Consider the following 22,117-nt stretch of genomic DNA (forward strand, 5'->3'; position numbering starts at 1 on the left):
ATTGCAGCAGCAACTTGAACAAACCAATCCTGCTGCAGGTGATTCCACGGGCAGTCATCCTTGTATAAAGCACACGCCAATAATTATGTTCAAAAAAGGTCAAAGAAATGTACTCAGTTCTTTATTAGCAAAGGCAAAACACACAGTTTTGAAGTGATGAAACTTACAATACTGAATTTAGCAATATTAAACATACTTAGGTGGACTTAAATGAAGTTAAATAATGTTAAGTGATTTCAAGTGCGGTTAAGCAAAGTTAAGCGGTCAACAAAAGATATGACAACCGTCTGTCCTCAGCTCTAAAACTGTCCAGAACAAAGCATGGATACATAACTAAACCCTTTGGTTTTACCGTGCCTCCAGCAATGTGACTAGTTACCGTACTAAACATGATAAATGCGCAAATCAGAATTCAATGCAGATAGAATCCAAGCAACACATGCAAAGTGCTGGAGGAAGTCGGCAGACCTGACAGCATGTATGGAAAAGAGTACATTCGATGTTTCGGGCAGATAGAATGATATTGAACCTGATTCTGATGTTAATCATAGAGTCAGCTTCATCAGGAGTCATGACAATTGTACCATATTCCTCACACACTATATGATCTCACTAAAATTGAAACTGGTTTCTTGTTTTCCTGAAAAACAGCAGTGATTGGCTTTCATTAAGGGTTAATTGGCTGTGAGGCACTTTGTGACTTCCTGATAATGTGATAGGCTTGATAGAGCCATATGTTGTTTCCTTCAAGCTGGGCTGTTTCAGGTTTAATCTAATGAAGGACAGATTGAGGTACAGATTCACATTTATTCAATTGTTTGGTTAATCGTGGGTGTCTCTGAAATTGGTACTGATCAATTTTAGACAGTATTTCATTGCATATCCTTACTTTTCCACACTCTTTCAATATCTTGCTATATGACCCATCACTCTGAAAACACTGTGCAAATTTCCATGTGTACATTCATGATAATCTCTTTTAGCCCATCACAATCTCTACATTGCCAGTTATTGTACTATGACATGTAATACTACTTGAGCAGAAAGTTCTACAGCCTGCTGAGGAAACCCCATTTCCTCACCACCGATTCACTCTCTCTGGTAACTGAAATGGACAGTTCATAATCTTCTTGTGACATTTCACCAAGGGTAGGTTTCAGACCATGTATCCATGACAACATCAGGGCTGTCTGTTTTCCCCTCAATACCGATGCTCAGTTCCATCCATGTTCCTATTAATTTACACCGGCTCCTGGTTAAGAAACACTTTGTTATTTAAGTACTTTAAAATCTCTCCATGCTCTTAACCATCTCTAAACCTGCGATGCTCCCCGTATGGAACGGTGGATATATCCGGGCTCCTCTAATTCTTGTGTCTTTTCCATCTCTCATTCTCTCTACCTTTGATACAGTCTGTCAACTGCAAGGCCCAAGGTTCAGTTCTCTTTCACCAAACATCTTTATCTCTCTCTACTCCTTCAAAACCTACCTCTTTGCCCAAATGTTGCCACCTTCTCCAATGTCAAATCACACAGTCAGGCAGATATCACTGGTGGATAACAGCAGGAGTTTAGCGGAGTTTCTGGCCATGGGTTCCCATCAGAACTTTCATTAATCATCATCCTGAAGCCAGGAGTTTATTTCTCTCTACACAAGTGCTGCCTATCCTGCTTAGTATTACTAACATTATCCGTTTTTCTATGATTCAGAAAACATTAGACAGGTAGCTTAGTAACAGGGAGAATGACTTATTGGGGTAAAGTGCAAAAACTACATGCAGCTAAAACGTGCAACGTGAGCGTTCAGCATGTGCACCGGTTCTTGTATGTCAATTGAAAAAGGTTTATTCCGGGGAGATGAAATTGCGGCTGTTCACGTTGGCCGGGCTGTAAAGCATCTCCGACCGCTCACTGCGAGGGGGTATGTTTTCTCCGCGCGATGCTGTCCACTTTCCATTAAGGCTGGTTAGATTTTACACTTGTTGCACGAACGCACGCGTACATTCAGGAAGCTGCCGGGTGTTCATTCTGCAATCCGACAGTTTGCGAGCACGCTGTCTCCCGCTATGCACAGATTATTGCTGCGGTGCACATTCCACTTTGGCTTTTCTGAAGCACCGGCGTTTGTGTCGCTTCTGACGTCAAGGATGTTTTACGCTCCCTTCTTGCCAGGGGTTCGTGTTAGGAAGTGATTGTTTTCAGCTCCGCCGGAGCCAGCAGTCACCTCTCATTGAGCCGGTTTGCTGCCGCCGAGCCTATGATCTCCCCTGCCATGGTCGCCGCTCACACCTCGTCCCAATCTTCGGCATCGGCAGAATGGATTGCGTGCCTGGATAAAAGGTAGGAAAATGTGAGCGGGGACTCTTCAGCTCCGTAAGAGGAATGGAAATCATGGGAAGGGGGTTTCTAAGTCTAAGGCCACTATGGATTCTCTTGCTTGTGAAGAAAACGAAATAAGACAATGCAGTGATAACAAAGAAGTCTAACGATGCTGGAATTGCCCACCACGCACCGAGACTGGAAGACGATTAAGACACCGAGGGTAGCTATAAAGGTCATTCATCCGTCTCTGAATAATATTCATGCCGTATGCAATACAGTACAACGCTACTTTCTCTATTTCCGACATCAAACCCGGTCAGTTGTTTAATTGGAGACACGGCACCGACGAAATAGTTTTTTTTTGCATGATTGTATCAGGAGCCAGTTAGCATGCCAGAAGCATCGAAGGTCTGTATATACTTAAAAAAAATGCGACACCTGCTATCTTTGCCAACATCAATTTTGGGGAATTTAGTTGACTGTGTTCAAAATCGAACCACATGTAAGAATCAGGTTACACGAGTTTGATATCCGATTCCACCAGGTTTCTGCGGAGACCAATGGTGAAGAAGCAATTTAAATAGGAAGTACAGGCCTGTACTTTACTGCACAAGCGATGGGACTTAGTTCATGCACTATCAATGGAAAATATTATTAATGTTTGGGCTGATGAGAATTTTAGTTGTTAATAATGCCACGCGATGTTCTCTTGATAGGTAGTTCAGGATCAATCTTAAAATAACTCCCATCTTTTTTTTAAGTCACTGTCACAGTAAAATAATTATTTGATGGCCAAGGCCTGATCGTGATGCAAAGACACCTGAAGAGATTTTTACTATATAGGTACCATGTTAAATGTGTTTGATTTAAAAACACTGGTGTGTATATTAGTGTTTATCCATGTGACAGTAATTCCCAATTAGCTGGCACTGAATATTTTCCAGCAGATAAGTGGAATTTTTTCTGTTTTTGTGTGTGTGTACAGTAGCATGTTGTCGGGGAATCTTGCTTGAGGACTCCCAAGTCCCTTTGCACCTCCGATTTCTGAATTCTTCCCCGTTTAAAGAAAATTACGTAATGGTCAAAGCCTGACCCTGATGTGTAGAAATGTAAATGATTTTTTTTGTTATACAGATACCACGTTAAAATGTGTTGACTTGAAAACACGCTGATATGTGTCACTTCTTTGCCCATTCTCACAAAGGCATCAATTCTGTCATCCACATCATTGTCATATAATGTGGTCACGCTGCTGTCTGTGAGGAGTTTGTCCGTCCTCACTGTGACAGTGTGGGTTTCCTCCGGGTGTTCCAGCTTCCTCTCACAGTCCGAAGACTGTACAGGTGGGTTGGTCATTGTAAATTGTCTTTTCTGATTGGCTGCCAGTGACTACTGGCGTTCTGCAGGGGTCAGCCTGGGACAGCTTCTTTAGTTGTTTATTGAGATACACCACGGAATAGGCATTTCCAGTCCTTTATAACCACCCTTTACCTCTTGCCAGTCAGCCAATCTCCTATCTATGCCAGTAGCTTTCCTGCAATGTCATAAGTTCTTGTGAATGATGGGATTGATTGTTTTGTAGCCATGTTTGTAGATGATACAAATATAGGTGGAGGGACAAGTTATTGAGGAAGCAGGGAGTCTGCAGAATGGCTTAGACATTAAGAGAACAGGCAAACAAGTCACAGATGGAATACAGTGCAGGGAAGTGTATGATCATGCACTGTGGTAGAAGAAATAAAGGTGTAAACTATTTTCTAAATGGGGAGGAAAGAATTCCAACAAATTTGTCAGGCAAGATTCCCCTTAAGGAAACCATGCTGACTTTGACATGTTTTATCATCGGCTTCCAAGCACCCCGAAAGCTCATCCTTAATAATGGACTCCAACATCTTCCTAACTACTGAAGTTGGCCTATCTGGCCAATAATTTCCAATTTTTCGCCTCCCTTCCTTCCTTAAAGTGTGGTGTGACATTTACAATATTCCGGAACCATTTCAGAATCTAGTGCTTCTTGGAAAAATAATCGAGTAATTCTTTTACAGTAATTCTACACCAATCCTATTTTATTGTTCCCATTTCTATTGGTCTCTCCTCTACCCCTGATTCCCGAGAAAAGAGAACCTTCAATTTACTCAAGCAAGCCAGATTTCCTCAGTCATTTTCCCTAGATGTGGTACCATTTGTTTTTTCCCTATAGAAACTGTGAAGTTCTGCATTTAGTATTAGCTCAAATTAATTTGTGTCACTTTTACTTCCAAATTGATTCAAATCCTAACCAAGGGGCTAAATCCATAATATAGCTACATATTTAAAATGTGAAGCAGAGGGAATGTGATTTATTGTTTATGAATACCATAAAAATGCCACTGATCCTTGCTTTCTTTGCTGAGTTCAATGTCAGCTGTGGCTCTTATCTGACTTGTGAGTTCATGTTCTGCTTTATGATCCCGAGGACATAATTTAAACTGATGTTCCAGTGCAGCCCAGAAAAGATGGTCTTTTGAATAAAACATCCTAGATGGATATAAAACCTTTATGAAATGATTCAAAATGGAACAAAGGAGTCTCTGTGGTTTTCTGTTCCTGTTAAGACTTTGCTTCACAGTTTACCCCGAAGCATTTCAAATCATAGTCAGGGACTTCATCAGGCTTGTCTGAATTACCTTCAATTACTATCAGCATTTAGCCAGCGGAACCAAGGGTCCCAATATACTAGGCTATCACTATACTATTATAAGGAATGCGTACCATTCCATTGCCCAGACCGCTTTTCAGGAAATCTTATCACTTAGCTGGCCATCTCCTCCCTGCACACCTGCCCCAGAGATTAGGACAACAAAGAGGTGATCGAAGGAGGCAAAAGAGTGGATGCGGGGTTGCTTTGAGTCGATGGTCTGGTCTGTGTCGGCTCTTCAGAGGATCTGAATAAATACACCACTGTTGACCCAGACTTCATAAAGACAGTTGTAGACAAGTGCGCCCCCACAAAATCATTCAGAGTCCTCCCCAACCAGAAGCCCTGGATGAACCAGGAGATCCACAATCTGCTGAGGGCCAGGTCAGTGGCAGTGAGGTCTGGCGACCAAGTAAGATACAGGAGGTCCAGGTGTGGTCTCGGGAAAGCTATCTCACAGGCCAAGTGGCAGCTCTGGATTAAACTTGAATCACTGAAGAATGCGCGGCAGGTCTTGAATGCTATTACCTCTTACAAAGTAAATCCAAGTGGCATAGGTGACAACAGGGCTTCACTTCCAAATGAACTTAATGCCCTCTATGGCTTTGACCAATAAAGCATGGAGGGTCCTTCCCGTTGACCCTGTGATTTCAGTTTTGGTTGTTTAGGAGGATGAACCCAGGGAAAGCATCCAGCCCAGTCTGAGTACTAAAGGCCTGTGCTAATCAGCTGGCTGGAGTGTTCACTAATACTTTAAACTGCTTGCTTTAACAGTCTGAGGTACCCACCTGCTTCAAGCAGGCTTCAATTATACCAATGCCTAAGAAGAACATGGAAACCTGCCTCAATGGCTACCATTAAGTAGCACTTACATCCACTGTGCTGAAGTGTTTTGAGAGGTTTGTGAAGAAACACATCAACTCCTGCTTGAGATATATCCACTCCAATTTGTCTACTGGAAAACAGGTCCACTATAGATGTCATTTCATTGGCTCTTCATTCAACCCAGGTGTAGCGGTTACTTGGGAACAAAGCAAAACCACTGAAAGACTGAGTATGCAGGTAGACACTGTGTGATGTGCTTCCAAAATAATACATTTCCAAACCAAAAGAAGTGCAATTGATCCTTTATTACAAAACCAGCAAAAATGATATAGTGATTTTTAAAAAAAATCTAGCAAACTAAAATTGACCATATAACAGTTAGTGAAGTTAAAGTAACTAGCATTTAAAGTGGTTAACAAAAAGATACCATCTCTAGCCCTAAATAGACTAAACAACTAAGTAACCACACGTGTAAATATGTAACCATATTAATTTGCTTCTACCATGCTCTTACCCATGTGGCAAATTACCCATAAAATACAATATAGACAGAAAATAGATACATGACTTCTGTACCTGGAACTTCTGGAGATGAAGAGATGCAGACACCAGAATGCTCTTTGTTGACTACAGCTTGGCATTCAGTACTATCGTCCCCTCAAAGCTGATCAATAAACTTCAACACCTTGGCCTCAACGGCTCCTTGTGTAATTGGACCCTCGATCTCTTCACTTCAAACATGTTCTCCACAATCTCTATCAGTACAGTTGCTCTACAAGGCTTTGTGCTTAGCCCCCTGCTCTACGCGCCTTGCACTTATGACTGTGGGGCTCCAGTGCCATATTTAATTTAACTGACAACACCACTGTAGTTGGCTGAATCAAATGTGGTGACAAATCAGCATATAAGTAGAAGATTGGAATTCTAGCTGAGTAGTGCAATTTCAACAACTTCTGACTCAATGTCAGAAAGACCAAGGAGCTGATTGTTGACTTAAGGAAGAGGAAACAGGAGATCCAGGAGCCAATCTTCTTCAGAGGATCACAGGTGGAGAGGGTCAGCAACTTTATGTTCCTTGATGCTGAACTGATCTGAACTGGGCCCAGCAAGTAAGTGCAATTATGAAGAAAGTACGGGAGAAAAGATTTGGCATGACATTTAAAACTTTGACAAATTTCAATTGATATGTGGTGGAGTGTATATTGAGTGGTTGCATCTCGGTCTGGTATGGAAACACCAATGCCCTTGAATGGAAAGTCATACAAAAAGTAGCAGATATGGCCTAGACCACCACGGATAAAGCCCTTCCCACCACTGAGAAAATCTGCATGGACTGTTGTCACAGGAAATAGAATCCATCACTAAGGACTCCCACAATCTAGGCTATTCTCTCATCTTGCTGCTGCCATCAGGAAAAAGATACTGTAGACTCAAGACCCATGCCACCAGATTCAGGAACAATTACTACCCCTCAACCATCGGGCTCCTGAACCAGATACTTTTTAGTTTCTTGGATTTACTGAGTATGCCCGCAAGAAAATGAATCTCAGGGTTGTGTATGGTGATCTATATGTAGTTTGATAATAAATTTACTTTGAACTTAAATTTTGAACTTGTACGAAGAAGCTAATGCCTACTCTACATTATTTGACATTTCAAAGATACTGTATTGGATTAGAAAGTTTTAAGATGTCCTAATGCTACAAAATGTTTTGTAGAAATATATTTTGTCTTTCATCAATACAGTGACACTATTATGAAAACATTGCATGTCCATTTACTCTCCTCAAATTACAAACCCAAGAGAATATTGATAGTGCATAGTTAATTGCTGAAATTAATAACTTTAAATGCAAGTGCAGTAATAATTTGAGTCATATGCCTAGAATTCAGCTTTGTTGACATACTAAGAAAACAATAGAAAGTTGAAGAGCAGCACAAAGCCTGCTGGAGGAACTCAGCAGGGCCGGCAGCATCCAGGGAAAGGAGCAGTTTGGACAAGCAGCACGTCATATTCTGTCTGGTTAACCTCTAATCTGATGGCATGAATATTGATTTCTATAATGTGTGTTAATTGGTCCCACTTCCCCCTCCCCTTTTTTTTTCATTCCCCACTCTGGCTCTCTATTTGCCTCTTCCGTGCCTAAGACGTTCCCCAGATGCCCCTCCTCCTTCCCTTTCTCCCATGGTCCACTATCCTCCAGTCAGATTCCTTCTTCAGCCCTTCCTACCTCTCACCTCCCAGCTTCTCACTTCATTCCCCCCATCCCTAAAATCTTCCAGCTTGTCCTCCTTAAACATCTGCACCCCCCCCCCCCCCCGACATTCAGGCTTCTTCACCATTTCTTTTGCAATTCTGATGAAGATTCTCTGCCGACAACAATGGTTGTTTATTCCTTTCCATAGATGCTGCCTGATCTGCTGAGTTCCTCCAGCATTTTGTGTTTGTTGCTCTGGATTTCCTGCATCTGCAGAATCTCTTGTGTAATAGAAAATTGAAGGAGGTTCTCAGAACCTTTGATAAATTATTTAAAAATAAATCAGCAGCTGTGTCATGCTGGTTATTCTCAGCCTCTCATATTTACTGATCATTCTGGACCTAATATTATAGAAGATGTTTTCAGAGTGGGTTCCGTTTTACATTCCTAATATAAATAATTATTGTGCATCAGGATGTGGATGTTTTCCTGACTTATTATTGGGAATTTTCATATTTTTTTTTTTTTAATAATTTTTTATTGCATTTTTAAATGATTACAAAGTATGAAAAAACAATGTATATAACCCATACCCCCTCCCCCCTAACTGCCCCATAAAAAAAAAGAAAGAAAGAAAGAAAGAAAGAATGCCTGGTGGTTGGAAGATCTCCACATGCTCCATGGAGTTCGTAATAATTTTAATATGTATATTTATTTCTTTCCCCTAATAACCAATTGTTTCATCTTAAAAGCATCTATATATTTAATCCTGTCTTTTGTAAATAAGGGCTCCAAATTTTCAAAAATGTTTCATATTTATCTCTTAAATTATAAGTAATTGGGATAAAAGTGAAATTTTACCTCTTACTAAAGGAGATTATAATCAATGTCGATTAATAACTCAATTTAGATGGCCAGCAAATGGTATAAAATATTTAGGTATAAGAGTTGATAATGATATAAAAAACTTATACAAATTAAATTACTTACCACTTTTGAAAAAAATTCAGGAAGATCTTGAAAAATGGATGGCATTACCAATAACATTAGTAGGTAGAGTAAATACTATAAAAATGAATGTATTCCCTAGATTACAATATTTATTTCAATCATTACCAATACAATTACCCCAGAAGTTTTTTCAAGAGTTAAACAAATATCTGAGGAAATTCCTCTGGAAAGGTAAGATGTCCAGAATATCGTTGGAAAAATTGACATGGAAATTTGATCTAGGAGGATTACAACTTCGGAATTTTCATATATTGAAAAGACTGCATGTATTGTGGATTTCTCGTTCCATCAGTGCAATATGATAGTTGTTTGACAAGAAAACCTACTGCAGAAGTGTCTTGCTTTATGATGTTCTTGATTTACTTCAGTAAATAAAGAAAATTTGCTCTATAGGTCAAGGCAGTGATTTGTTTTTTATGACGTTTGTTGGTTTTCTAGATTCCTGAACATTGTTTCCATGTTTACTATCCTTTTAAGAAACATTTGTGATAGGAGGTTTTCACATTATCAAGTGCGTATACAGTACAATAGCAAGGAATTAATCAGGAAAAATATAGTCTTTCTTCACTTTCAAACTTAATGCTGAAGCAGTAAAATTATATTTGCAATGCAATTGATTGCAAATATACTCAATGTCAGTAAAATGAAATTGCTGATTGTGGACCTCGGGAAGAGTAGAATGAGAGGTCATGCACCAATGCTCATAGAGGGATCAGAAGTGGAGAGAGTGAGCAGTTTTAAGTTCCTGCGTGTCAAGATCGCTGAGGATTTAACTTGGTCCCAGCATATTGATGCCCCTGTAGAGAAGGAAAGGCAGTGGCAATATTTCATTTGGAGTTTGAGAGATTTGGCTTTTCACTTAGGACACTTCAAATCTTCTACAGATGTACCATGGAAAGCATTCTGACAGGCTGCGTCGCTGTTTGGTATGGGGGTGGGGGCTCCTGCACAGGATCGAAACTACATAAAGTTGTAAAATTAGTCAGCTCCATCTTGGGTGCTGGCCTCCATAGTATCCAAGAGCTCTTCTAGGAGCAATGTCTCTGAAAGACAACATCCGGTATTTAATACCCCCCAACACCCAGGACATGTCCTCTTATCATTGTTACCATCAGGAAGGGGGTATAGGAGCCTCAAAGCACATGCTCAGTGTTTCAGGAACAGCTTCTTCCTCCTCCTACCATTGATTTCTAAATTAACATTGAACTCATGAACACTACCCCACTTTTATTACGTATTTCTGTTTTTGCATTATTTTTAATTTAACTAATATCCATACTGTTTTCATATTCATTTCCCCTATATTATCATGTATTGTTCTGCTGCTGCTAAGTTAATAAATTTCACAACATATGCCATTGATATTCATATACATTACAACACAGAAACAGGCCTTTTGGCCCTTCTTGGCTATGCCGAACCATTTTTCTGCCTAGTCCCACTGACCTGCACCTGGCCCATATCCCTCCATACACCTCTCATCCATGTACCTGTCTAGTTTTTCTTAAATGTTAAAAGTGAGCCCACATTCACCACTTCATCCGGCAGCTCATTCCACACTCTCACCACTTTCTGTGTGAAGAAAGTCAATGTTCGTCAATGTTCCCTTTAAACTTTTCCCCCTTCGCCCTTAACCCATGTCCTCTGGTTTTGTTCTCCCCTAGCCTAACCTGATTCTGATGGGAAATTTCCAAATTGAACACTCCAAGTGCTTTGATTTGAACTCTATGTAAATGTTATTAATTGACAACTTCTATGTGTTTGATATTGATTGCAGTTTATATTTATCTGCAAAATCAGGTAAACAATAGTGAAACTTGGGGTTTGAATAGTTTATTGGAAGAGTCAAACCAATAGACAAGTAAGTGTATTCAATTCAGGATAATTAATGTACAATGCTCACTGTAGAACCATCTACAGTATGTTAGAATATCTATCAACTCCTTGATAGTTTAAAATAATATGGATGATTCGCTTAATTTATCTTTCATTATACCTTTAAACACCAAAAATGTTTCTTGGTGTGGATAGAAAAAGCTCTGTTTCTCTATTGTTTTCAGAGCTGAAATCCTCTACTTACAAACATGTCTATCAAAAATTAACTCTGGTTGCTGCCAGGTAATACTTAACTAGTCCATTTCAACATATGGACCTGCTACAATAGTGAACTGTGTTGGTTGGCAATTAATGCACTATTTAGTCATCTATGTAAGATGAGTGTAGCCTGAAAAAAAATATAGGAAGGTATATCTACCTTTGAGGATGTCTTAAGGCGGAAATCAATGACTTATTATATTATTCTTACAACACACACAAAATGCTGGTGGAACACAACAGGCCAGGCAGCATCTATAAGGAGAAGCACTGTGGACATTTCGGGCTGAGACTCTTTGTTAAGTTTTTTATTTGGAAATTTCCAATCAGAATCAGCTTAGGCTAGGGGAGAACAAAAGCAGAGGACATGGGTTAGGGGTGAAGGGGGAAAAGTTTAAAGGGAACATCAGTGGGGGGCTTCACACAGAGAGTGGTGGAAGTGTGGAATGAGTTTGTCCTGACGAAGGGTCTCGGCCCGAAACGTCGACAGTGCTTCTCCTTATAGATGCTGCCTGGCCTGCTGTGTTCCACCAGCATTTTGTGTGGTTGTTTGAATTTCCAGCATCTGCAGATTTGCTCGTGTTTGTTCATTATGTTATTCTTGATCATGTGTGTTAGGAGAGTAAAGGGTTAAGAATTTGCAAGGTCATTTGCAAAGGATGGTTGGAAAAGGAGAGTGGAGAATGTTTATAAAAAGTTTTAAAACAAAATACCTTGTCTGTGACTGCTGTTATTATGGTAATACTTCTGTGGTGTAAAAAGGTAACTTTATGGTGACCTCCAAGATGTTTGTTTATGGATTATGACTGTAGTACCACTGAACATCGAAAACAGTAGTTAGACCAACATGGAGGAGGTGGTTCATTGCCTGTCACCTGTGTCGTGAGAATATTATTTAGCATTTATCACTACATGCCAAAATGTTATTTAGATTTTGATATATATGGACTGCTTCAATTTTAGAAAAGTTGGGACATTATGTAATCCTCTTCAAGCGTCCCTTGTTCTGACCTTGTGATAATATTTAGGCCTTGAATGCTGCCCTGGAAATTACTATAGTGATATCCTTGGGCTGTACTGACTGACCTCCATCAACTGCAACTTTCTTTGTGCAAGATTTAATTCCAGTCATTCAACTTGATGCCTATTACAATAATTTTTACCAGGCTCCCAACCTCACTTGGTGAAATGTTGCGATGTGGTCCTGGTGAAAGCTGAACGCGGTATTAGTGAGCAATATATTTGCAAGTGCCATTGCATAGCATTATTGATGACAATTTCCATCGTTTATCTGAAGGCAAGTTGCTTGATTGGAAGGTAGTTGGTCAAAATGGATTTGTCTATAATGAGGCTGTTACAGTGACTTGGGTTAAATTCCTCCACTATCTGTAAGAAGTTGATACGTTCTCCACCCTGTGACCACAGGGGTGTCCTCTGAGTATGTGAGTTCCCTTTCACAATTGAAAGGTGTGTGTTGCTCGGTTAATTGGCCACATGGGTGTGATGGGCTAGTACAGGTTCAATGGTAGGAAGGGCCTGATACTGTGCTGTATCCTTAAAACATCCAAAAACTTATTGTTGAGACTAAGACAAACATTCATAATTTTAATTTACCAGTGTTGTACAGGAACAATTTGGCTAAAGCTACAGCTTGTCATGGACAGTAAGTCTTCAGTTCTAAGGCAGGATTCATGTTTGATCTCCTAGCCTTTTTAGTACACTGTGGTATTAGGTCTATTTCTTGCATTATTTGGAGTAATACATAATATAAAAATGTATACCACATCTAACACATCATTCTCCACAACTTCCACCATCTTCAACAGGATCCTACCACCAAGCACATCTTTACCCCCGCCCCAACTCTCTGCTTTTCACAGGGATCGTTCTCTCCATGATTCCCTTGTCCATTCATCTCTCTCCACCAGTCTCCCTCCTGGCACACATCTCTGCAAGCGGGAGGTGTGCTACACTTGCCCATTCACCTTCTCCCTTATCTCCATTCAGGGCCCCAAACAGTCCTTCCAGATGAAGCAACATCTCTGTTTGGATCGTCTACTGTGTCTAGTGCTCCTGATGTGGCCTGCTCTGCATTGGTGAAACCCATCGTAAATTTGGGGACCGCTTTGTCGAGCATCTCTACTCCATCCACCAAAAGTGTAATTTTGTGGTGGCCAACCATTTTAATTCCAATCCCCATTCCCGTTCCATCACGTTGGTCCTTGGCCTCCTCTTCTGCCATGATGAGGCCACTCTCAGGGTGGAGGAACAACACCTTGTATTCCATCAAGGTAGCCTCCAAAGTGATGGAATGAACGTTGATTGGACATTCTGGTAATTTTCTTCCTTTTTTCTTTCTCCCTTCCCTTTTCCATAGTTCTTAACACTGCCTTAAATCACCTGGTCAATACAAACACCTGTGTCAGGATGCTGCTTATTGACTATAGCTCAGTGTTTAACACCATCATTCCTACAGTCATGATTGATAAGCAATGGAACATGGGCCACTGTGCCTCCCTTTGCAACTGGATTCTCAACTTTCTAACCGGAAGACCACAATCTATGCGGATTAGTGATAATAACTCCTCCTAAGGGCTCGTTGCTTTGCCCACTGCTCCTCTCTCTCTCTACACCTATGACTGTGCAGCTAGGCACAGCTCAAATATCAGCTATAAATTTGCTGATGATACAGCCAGTACTGGCAGAATTTCAGACGGAGATGAGAGTGAAGGCGGAAATGATTGAAATATATCAGCTAGTTGAGCGGTGTCGCAGCAACAGCCGTGCACTCGGTATCACTCAGGACATGCCAACTTCTCATTTTTACCATGAGGAAGGAGGTACAGATAGCTGAAGGCACATGCTCAGTGATTCAGGGGCAACTCCTTCCCCTGTCCCATTCAATTCATGAATGGACATTGAACACTACCTCACTATTATTTCTGTGTTTGCAATATTTTTAATTTAACTACTTAATATACATATACTTATAGTAATTAATTTATTTTTCCCCTGTATTATCAGGTATTGCATTGTACTGCTGCCACTAAGTTAACAAATTTCATGACATATTCAAGTGATATTAAACTTGATTCTGAATCTTTCCTCTTCCATTCCCCACTCTGACCTCTTAACTCTTTGCCTTACCTGCCTACCACTTCCCCCAGGTCCTCTCTTTCTTCCCTTACTTCCATGGTCCACTCTCCTCTTCTAAAACATCTTTTCTTCTCTTGCCCTTTATCTCTCTCACCCACCTTTTTATTCTGGAATCTTCCCTCTTCCTTTCCATTACTGATGAAGGGTCTCGGCCAAAACATTAACTGTTTACTCATTTTCATAGATGCTGCCTGACCTGCTGTTTTCTCCAGCTTTTTGCATGTGTTGCTCTGCATTTCCAACATCTGCAGAATCTCCTGTGTTTACTATGTGGGGTGAATCACCTTGGTTGAAAGACAGACTTCTGGGATGGTGGGCCCGTGGAGCCCAGGAGCCCATTTGCCGCTTCTGGCGGACCATGGTTACAAATTCTTTGGTCAGCTTTGAGACTTAGTTGCTGGGTCTCACCGTTTTTCAGCAAAGGAAAATTCATAGATCCTCTTGCTCCCTAGGTTCAGGGCCATTCATGAATACATTTGCCTGAATGATTGTGGGTTGGTTACCTCTGGTACCCTGCACCAAATTAAGGTCTACCTCCTGATTTGACTGCAATAACAAAGAGAGTGTCATAGATACGCAGGCTACGGGGCAATATAATGTGCCGGTACTGATGACTCTCAGTGCTTTATGGGTATCCATTAATAAACAGCTCTATCTGTTCAGAGGCAACCTTGTCTATCTTCTTTTAGAATGGTGACTTATTATGGTGACAAATGAGAGGAATTTGAAGACTTTAAGAGGAGACAGAAAAATAGTTTCATGTTAGTAAGATCTTCATGGCGTATTATAGGGACTCTGGATATTTTGGAGAAGAAGAAATTTTCTTCTCTCTTAGTCATACCACAAATGTTTCAAAATTAGAAAACTAATGAGTAAAGCACCATCGCACTGAGAAACAAGTCTCATGGTAATGTAAAATATCACTTCACCAGTGCTTATTTTATAACAGTCTCATCTCAAAGTCAAAAGGTTTAAGGTTTAAGTTCAAGTCTAGAAACTTGAACAGAGAAATCTTGCTTTTCAATGCAGTGATGTGAGGAAGGAGAACCACATTCTCAGAGGTGTTGCTTCTGAGATAAAATTAGGCCGAGGTTCCATCTGCTATGTGAATGTAAAAGATTCTGTTCCATAATTCTGAAGGCCAGGGAAATTACTATTTGCCTCCTAACCAATATTTTCCTTTAATCAATATTTAGAACGTAGAAAACCTACAGCACAATACAGGCCCTTTGGCCCACAAAGCTGTGCCAAACATGTCTCTACCTTAGAACTACCTAGGCTTTACACATAGCCCTCTATTTTTCTAAGCTCCATGTATCAATCCAGGAGTCTCTTAAAAGACCCAATCGTTTTCACCTCCACCACCATCGCCAGCAGCCCATTCCATGCACTCACCACTCGCTGCGTTTTTTTTTTAATTACCCCGACATCTCCTCTGTACCTACTTCCAAGCACCTAAAAGCAATGCCCTCTCATGCCATTTCAGCCCTGGGGGAAAAGCCTCTGACTATCCACATGATCAATGCCTCTCATTATCTTGTACACCTCTATCCGGTCACCTCTCATCCTCCGTCGCTCCAAGGAGAAAAGGCTGAGTTCACTCAACCTATTCTCATAAGTCATGCTCCCCAATCCAGGCAACATCCTTGTAAATCTCCTCTGCATCCTTTCTATGTCTTCCACATCCTTTCTGTAGTGAGGCAACCAGAATTGAGCACAATACTCCGGGAGGGGTGGTGGGGGGGTCTGACCAGAGTCCTATATAGCTGCAACATTACCTCTCAGCTCTTAAGTTCAATCCCATGATTGATGAAGGCCAATGCACCGTATGCCTTCTTAACCACAGAGTCAACCTGCGTAGCAGCTTTTCGTGTCCTATGGACTCTAAGCCCAAGATCCCTCAGATCCTCCACACTGCCAAGAGTCTTACCATTAATGCTATATTCTGCCATCATATCTGACCTACAACAATGAACCACCTCACACTTATCTGGGTTGAGCTCCATCTGCCACTTCTGAGCCCAGTTTTGAATCCTATAAATGTCCTGCTGTAACCTCTGACAGACCTCCACACTATCCACAACACCCCCAACCTTTGTGTCATCAAATTTACTAACCCATCCCTGCACTTCATCCAGGTCATTTATAAAAATCGCAAATAGTAGGAGTCCCAGAACAGATCCCTGAGGCACACCACTGGTCACCGACCTCCATGCAGAATATGACCTCTCTATAACCACTCTTTGCCTTTTGTGAACAAGCCATTTCTGGATCCAAAAGCAATGTCCCCTTGGATCCCATGCCTCCTTACTTTCTCAATAAGCCTTGCGTGGGGTACCTTATCAAATGCCTTGCTAAAATCCATATACACTACATCTACTGCTCTACCTTCATCAATGTGTTTAGTCACATTCTCAAAACATTCAATCAGGCTCGTAAGGCATGACTTGCCTTTGACAAAGCAATACTGACTATTTCTAATCATATTATGCCTCTCCAAATGTTCACGAATCCTGCCTCTCAGGATCTTCTCCATCAACTTGGCAACCACTGAAGTAAGACTCACTGGCCTATAATTTCCTGTGCTATTCGTATTCCCCTTCTTGAATAAGGGAACAACATCCGCAACCCTCCAATCCTCTGGAACCTCTCCCATCCTTACTAATGATGCAGAGATCATTGCCAGAGGCTCAGCAATCTCCTCCCTCACTTCCCACAGTAGCCTGTGACTTATCCAACTTGATGCTTTCCAAAAGCTCCTGCACATCTTCTTCCTTAATATCTACATTCTCAAGCTTTTCAGTCCACTGCAAGTCATCCCTACAATTACCAAGATCCTTTCCTTTAGTGAATAATGAAGCAAAGTATTCATTAAGTACCTCTGCTGTTTCCTCTGATTCCATCCACACTTTTCCACTATCACACCTGATAGGTCCTATTTTCTCATATCTTATCCTCTTGCTCCTCACATACTTGTAGAATGGAAACATAGAAAATAGGTGCAGGAGTAGGCCATTTGGCCCTTCGAGCCTGCACCGCCATTCAGTATGATCATGGCTGATCATCCAACTCAGAACTCTGTACCTGCTTTCTCTCCATACCCCCTGATCCCTTTAGCCACAAGGGCCATATCTAACTTCCTCTTAAATATAGCCAATGAACCAGCCTCAACTGTTTCCTGTGGCAAAGAATTCCACAGATTCACCACTCTCTGTGTGAAGAAGTTTTTCCTCATCTCAGTCCTAAAAGGCTTCCCCTTTATCCTTAAACTGTGACCCCTCGTTCTGGACTTCCCCAACATCGGAAACAATCTTCCTGCATCTAGCCTGTCCAATCCCTTTAGAATTTTATACGTTTCAATAAGATCCCCCCTCAATCTTCTAAATTCCAGTGAGTATAAGCCTAGTCGATCCAGTCTTTCTTCATATGAAAGTCCTGCCATCCCAGGAATCAATCTGGTGAACCTTCTCTGTACTCTCTCTATGGCAAGAATGTCTTTCCTCAGATTAGGGGATCAAAACTGCACACAATACTCCAGCTGTGATCTCCCAAGGCCTTGTACAACTGCAGTAGAACCTCCCTGCTCCTGTACTCAAATCCTTTTGCTATGAATGCCAACATACCATTTGCCTTTTTCACCGCCTGCTGTACCTGCATGCCCACCTTCAATGACTGGTGTACAGTGACACCCAGGTCTCGTTGCATCTCCCCTTTTCCTGATCGGCCACCGTTCAGATAATAATCTGTTTTCCTGTTCTTGCAACCAAAGTGGATAACCTCACATTTATCCACATTAAATTGCATCTGCCATAAATTTGCCCACTCATCTAACCTATCCAAGTCGCCCTGCATCCTCTTAGCATCCTCCTCACAACTCATGTTGATGAGTTCAAGTTGTGTTATGAGGAAAGAAGAGGTGCGCACATCAAATATTCCATTCTGAGTTCGTTGCTCGCTAATTCCTAAATAAACTGTAATAATAGTCTTATATTTGAATTCCAGCTGTTAATGAGAATGCAACAACAGTTAGCATTTGCATAGCTGCTCTGACATAGTAAAAGTCACGCAGTTGTGCTGAGCCATTAGAAGACGTCAGAGGGACACACACTCGAGCTTGGGTGGAAAGGTTAGAATAGTAACCACTTATAATTATTCTAAAAAGATTTTAAAGGTGAGAAGGTTGAGCAGGCAAATGAATTCTACACTGATGCTGTTGAATTATTTGGATGGCTATCAAGCAGAAGTCGAGTTGATGGAAATCAGGAAGTGGAAAGTTTAAGAGGAAGGAGCAGCAGATGGTGAGAGCAGTGTGACGAAGCTGAGAATAAGTATTCATGAGAAGTACAAGATACGTTTGCGCATTAGGTCCGGATCTATTAGGAACCAAAGCTTGATTTCATTCAGTTGAGTGGGTGGTTAGACGTAGAAGTGGAATCCATTCATTGTGACAGAGACTGAAATGATCAGCTTTCATCTTCTTATTAGTCATCTGGATGTGTGACTTATTTGCAGGGTCTCTTTTGTCAAATTACCATAGTATAAATTATCATGGTCTTATTTCCTACATCAAACCTTTTGAACACTGCTGATAGCTTATTACTGCACTGGTGTTACTAAACAATTGTGCAATTACATTTTAAGTTAAAAGGTTTGTTTGATCTCCTTCAGCATCAAAGTATTTAAAATTACTCATTCGGTGTTGATTGGTCAAACTTCAAAAACAAAAATAAACAAATTAGCCCCTAGTATTGCATCCTGTTTTCTCTGCTACTTGGTGGTACATTATGAAGCTGGTCACAACTGAATGGTTTATTAAATATAGTAGACTGCATTCTGACAACTAGGAAGGGGATGCTAGAAAGTCTTGCTTTTAATGCTATACAGTACTGTGCAAAAGTGTTCGGCACATATACATAGCTAGGGTGCCTAAGGTTTTTGCACAGTATTGTATTTGTCAATGTGGAGTAGCGAGTGAACTTGTAAATCTGGTGTGTGGGACAGGTGGCAGAGAGGGAGTTCCAGGCAACTGGTTTATTGATCATTACATAATGTCTCTCTGGTGCTTCCTGCTCCCTCCTCTCCCCCTTCCCATTTTCCCAACCATGATTTCCCCTCTTCCTGCCCCCTTCCCACTCTCAGTCCACAATAGAGACCCATTTCATAATCAGGTTTATCATCATTCACATCATAGTTTTTGCGGCAACAGTACAGTGTAATATATAAAATTACGATGGTACTATGCAAAAGGCTTAGACATCCTAGCTATACATGCAGTATGTTCCTCAGAATTTTGCACAGTACTGTATATCCAGCGAAGTCTCCTCATTATCAAAATGCAGAAAATACAGCAACCAACTTGTCTACAGCAAGGACATAGAAATGGCAATGTTGTAATAGCTTTAGGATGGATATTAACCAGAATACACTGCAGACTACTACTCTTTGAAATAATGCCAGAGATATTTAATGTCCATGTGAGAGGACAGATGGTGCTTCAGTTTAACTTGTCATTTGAAAGATGGCAACTTTGCCAACCTAACGCTTTTTCAGTGGTACACTGCTGTGTCAGTGCAGATTTTGTATTCTAGTCCCTGCAGTGAGATCAAAACCAAAATATTATGATTGAGCAGTGAAAGTGCTACCACTGAGACACAGTTGGCACCAAAATCACAGAAGTCACTGGATATGTGAATAAATGTAGAATAGTAGTTTCATAATTCCAATGTTCATGGCCCCAAATTGTCCCAAATAAGTCAATTATTACTTCATAGAGAGCGGATGCACTGTAACATTGAGTTAAGTTCTGTGTGACAGTAGTTTTTCCTATATGTTTTTTAACAAATATGTTTGTTCATTTTCTTGGCTATTCCTGTACGATAGCTATTATGCAATCACTTCACCTGTTAAATTCAGAACCTCCAACCATGATCTCTGAATTTTTTTGACCAAGCTTATTTGCTTCATAAAAATTTACCAAACCGTAGTTGATACTGAAGCGAAACTAGCATTTTAAAGAACATCTCTTTAGTACATTGATGACATTTCCTCCAACAGTGATGTTCTGGCATCTCAAGCCGACATGGTTAGGCAGTAATGAAAATGGTTCTCATTTATTAACTGTCCCTGTAATGGGATTGCCCTGTGGCTCATACTCATATAATTGAACTTGGGGTGTTGTTGGTGATCTTCGTGCAGTACAACATGGAATTAGGGTTGCATTGGAATTAGTCAAGTGGAGGTAAATATTTCATTTGCCTGATTTTTTTTTCTTTTCATTCTGTGCAAAATCAACAACCTTTCATTTCCACCTCACCCACAGACTCTCTGTTGGTTTTGCATTGCAATTTGTGATGATTGGAAACGTAAAACAGTACAACACCCACTGCTTTGGAACCTGGTTTTTTTAAAAAAGCAAAGACAGTATGCCTTCCTAACGAATCACTCTGAATAATCCTAACTAGGAAAAGAAGAGTCTACATCGGGCACAATGAATTAGAGTGTTTAGTTCAATGGTAAATAAGGGTCAGATTGCAAAATAGAAGGAAAATTGTGATAAAGGGATAGAAAAGCCACAGGTGTGTGACCTTTATTGATTTATTCATTTTAAGGGAAAGGGAGTGTCTTTGGGAAGCTCAGTCTTCCATTCCTTGAGCAGTTGATAATGAGTAACCTTTTTGAACTTCTGCAGTCCTGACGAAGGTATTGGGCAGAGAGCGAGTATTTGAACCCAGCAACAGTGAAGGGATCGCAATATAATTCCAAGTCAAGAGGACCTTCCAGATGGTGGTGTGTCCATGGGCTTACCTCTCTTACCTGCTTTGATGTAATGAGAAATGATATTTGTTTCAATTTCTTGTAGATATTAACAAAGATATAGGCAGATCTGGGGAATTAATATGCAAATGTGCAGATCCCTATAATGAGATGGCTGGACTTTGGATAGGAAGATTCTGTATCAATAGTATAAACTCTGTCTTAACCTGAATGGGACTAATGTTCTAATATGAGATGCAAGTTGAGAACAGATAAATATTTTTAGGCCAGAGGGATAGGGAAAAGAAGTAGTAGAGGGATTTAAAGCAAATGCAACCAGCTGAAATATGAATCAAACCAGAAATTGACGAAGCAAGTGAAGAGAGACATGGAAAGAATTGCCAATAGAATTGAGTCGATCTATCCTGTAGAAGAATGCACGTAGAATCCATAATAAAACAGGGCAGCTGGAGGCAATAATACATTACAAAGGACCAAGTACAATATAGTCTACCGAACCATGGCCACAGTAATCAGGGCTGAGATTCATCATTGCTAGATACACAATTTTAATAAGAGTGCAGTGAAAAAGGGAATGATGTAGCTGTATTTATTAGGGATAAAAATAATGACAGTGGATAAAATTGACATGACTGTCATAAAGACAAAAATAGAATGAGATGCTTGAGATAAAAATAAAAAGGACTCACTCTGACTAATCAGCAATTGTGGAGGAAGGAGTATGCAATCAAGCTGAGGAATTGAATAAAAACCTGGAATAAGTAGATTTCAGCAACACTATAATTACTTCATTAGTAAAGACAGATAGAGGGGGAAAGGTAAAAGCTGTGTGTTGCCAGTATAGCCCCAATGAAAGGGATATTAATCAGAACAGGAAACTAAACAAGGGATCAGTAAGGAACAATTTTGGCAACTATGGCCATAATGTTTTAAGATATTAATTGTAATGGAGGAAAATGTCATAATGACTTGAATAATATGTTGAACACTGAGAAGATAAGATGGTTAAAAATATGGGGAACAATGACAGTGATACCAAACGTCAGTGAGAAAGATTTCAA

General features: G+C 40.5%; 1 protein-coding gene across 3 annotated transcripts in view; it reads left to right on the forward strand.

The window, feature by feature from the left end:
• Positions 1–2,136: 2,136 nt before the first annotated feature.
• rapgef4a (Rap guanine nucleotide exchange factor 4a) overlaps positions 2,137–22,117 on the forward strand; it is a 261,535-nt gene continuing 241,554 nt past the window's right edge. For all 3 annotated transcript variants that reach the window (XM_059966659.1, XM_059966657.1, XM_059966658.1), the window contains exon 1: positions 2,137–2,339. In XM_059966659.1, coding sequence (XP_059822642.1) covers positions 2,257–2,339 — 83 coding nt within the window. In that variant the 5' untranslated portion in view covers positions 2,137–2,256. The remainder of the gene's footprint in view (positions 2,340–22,117) is intronic.

Source organism: Hypanus sabinus, chromosome 4 (genome assembly GCF_030144855.1).
Source record: "Hypanus sabinus isolate sHypSab1 chromosome 4, sHypSab1.hap1, whole genome shotgun sequence".
Lineage (NCBI taxonomy): Eukaryota > Metazoa > Chordata > Chondrichthyes > Myliobatiformes > Dasyatidae > Hypanus > Hypanus sabinus.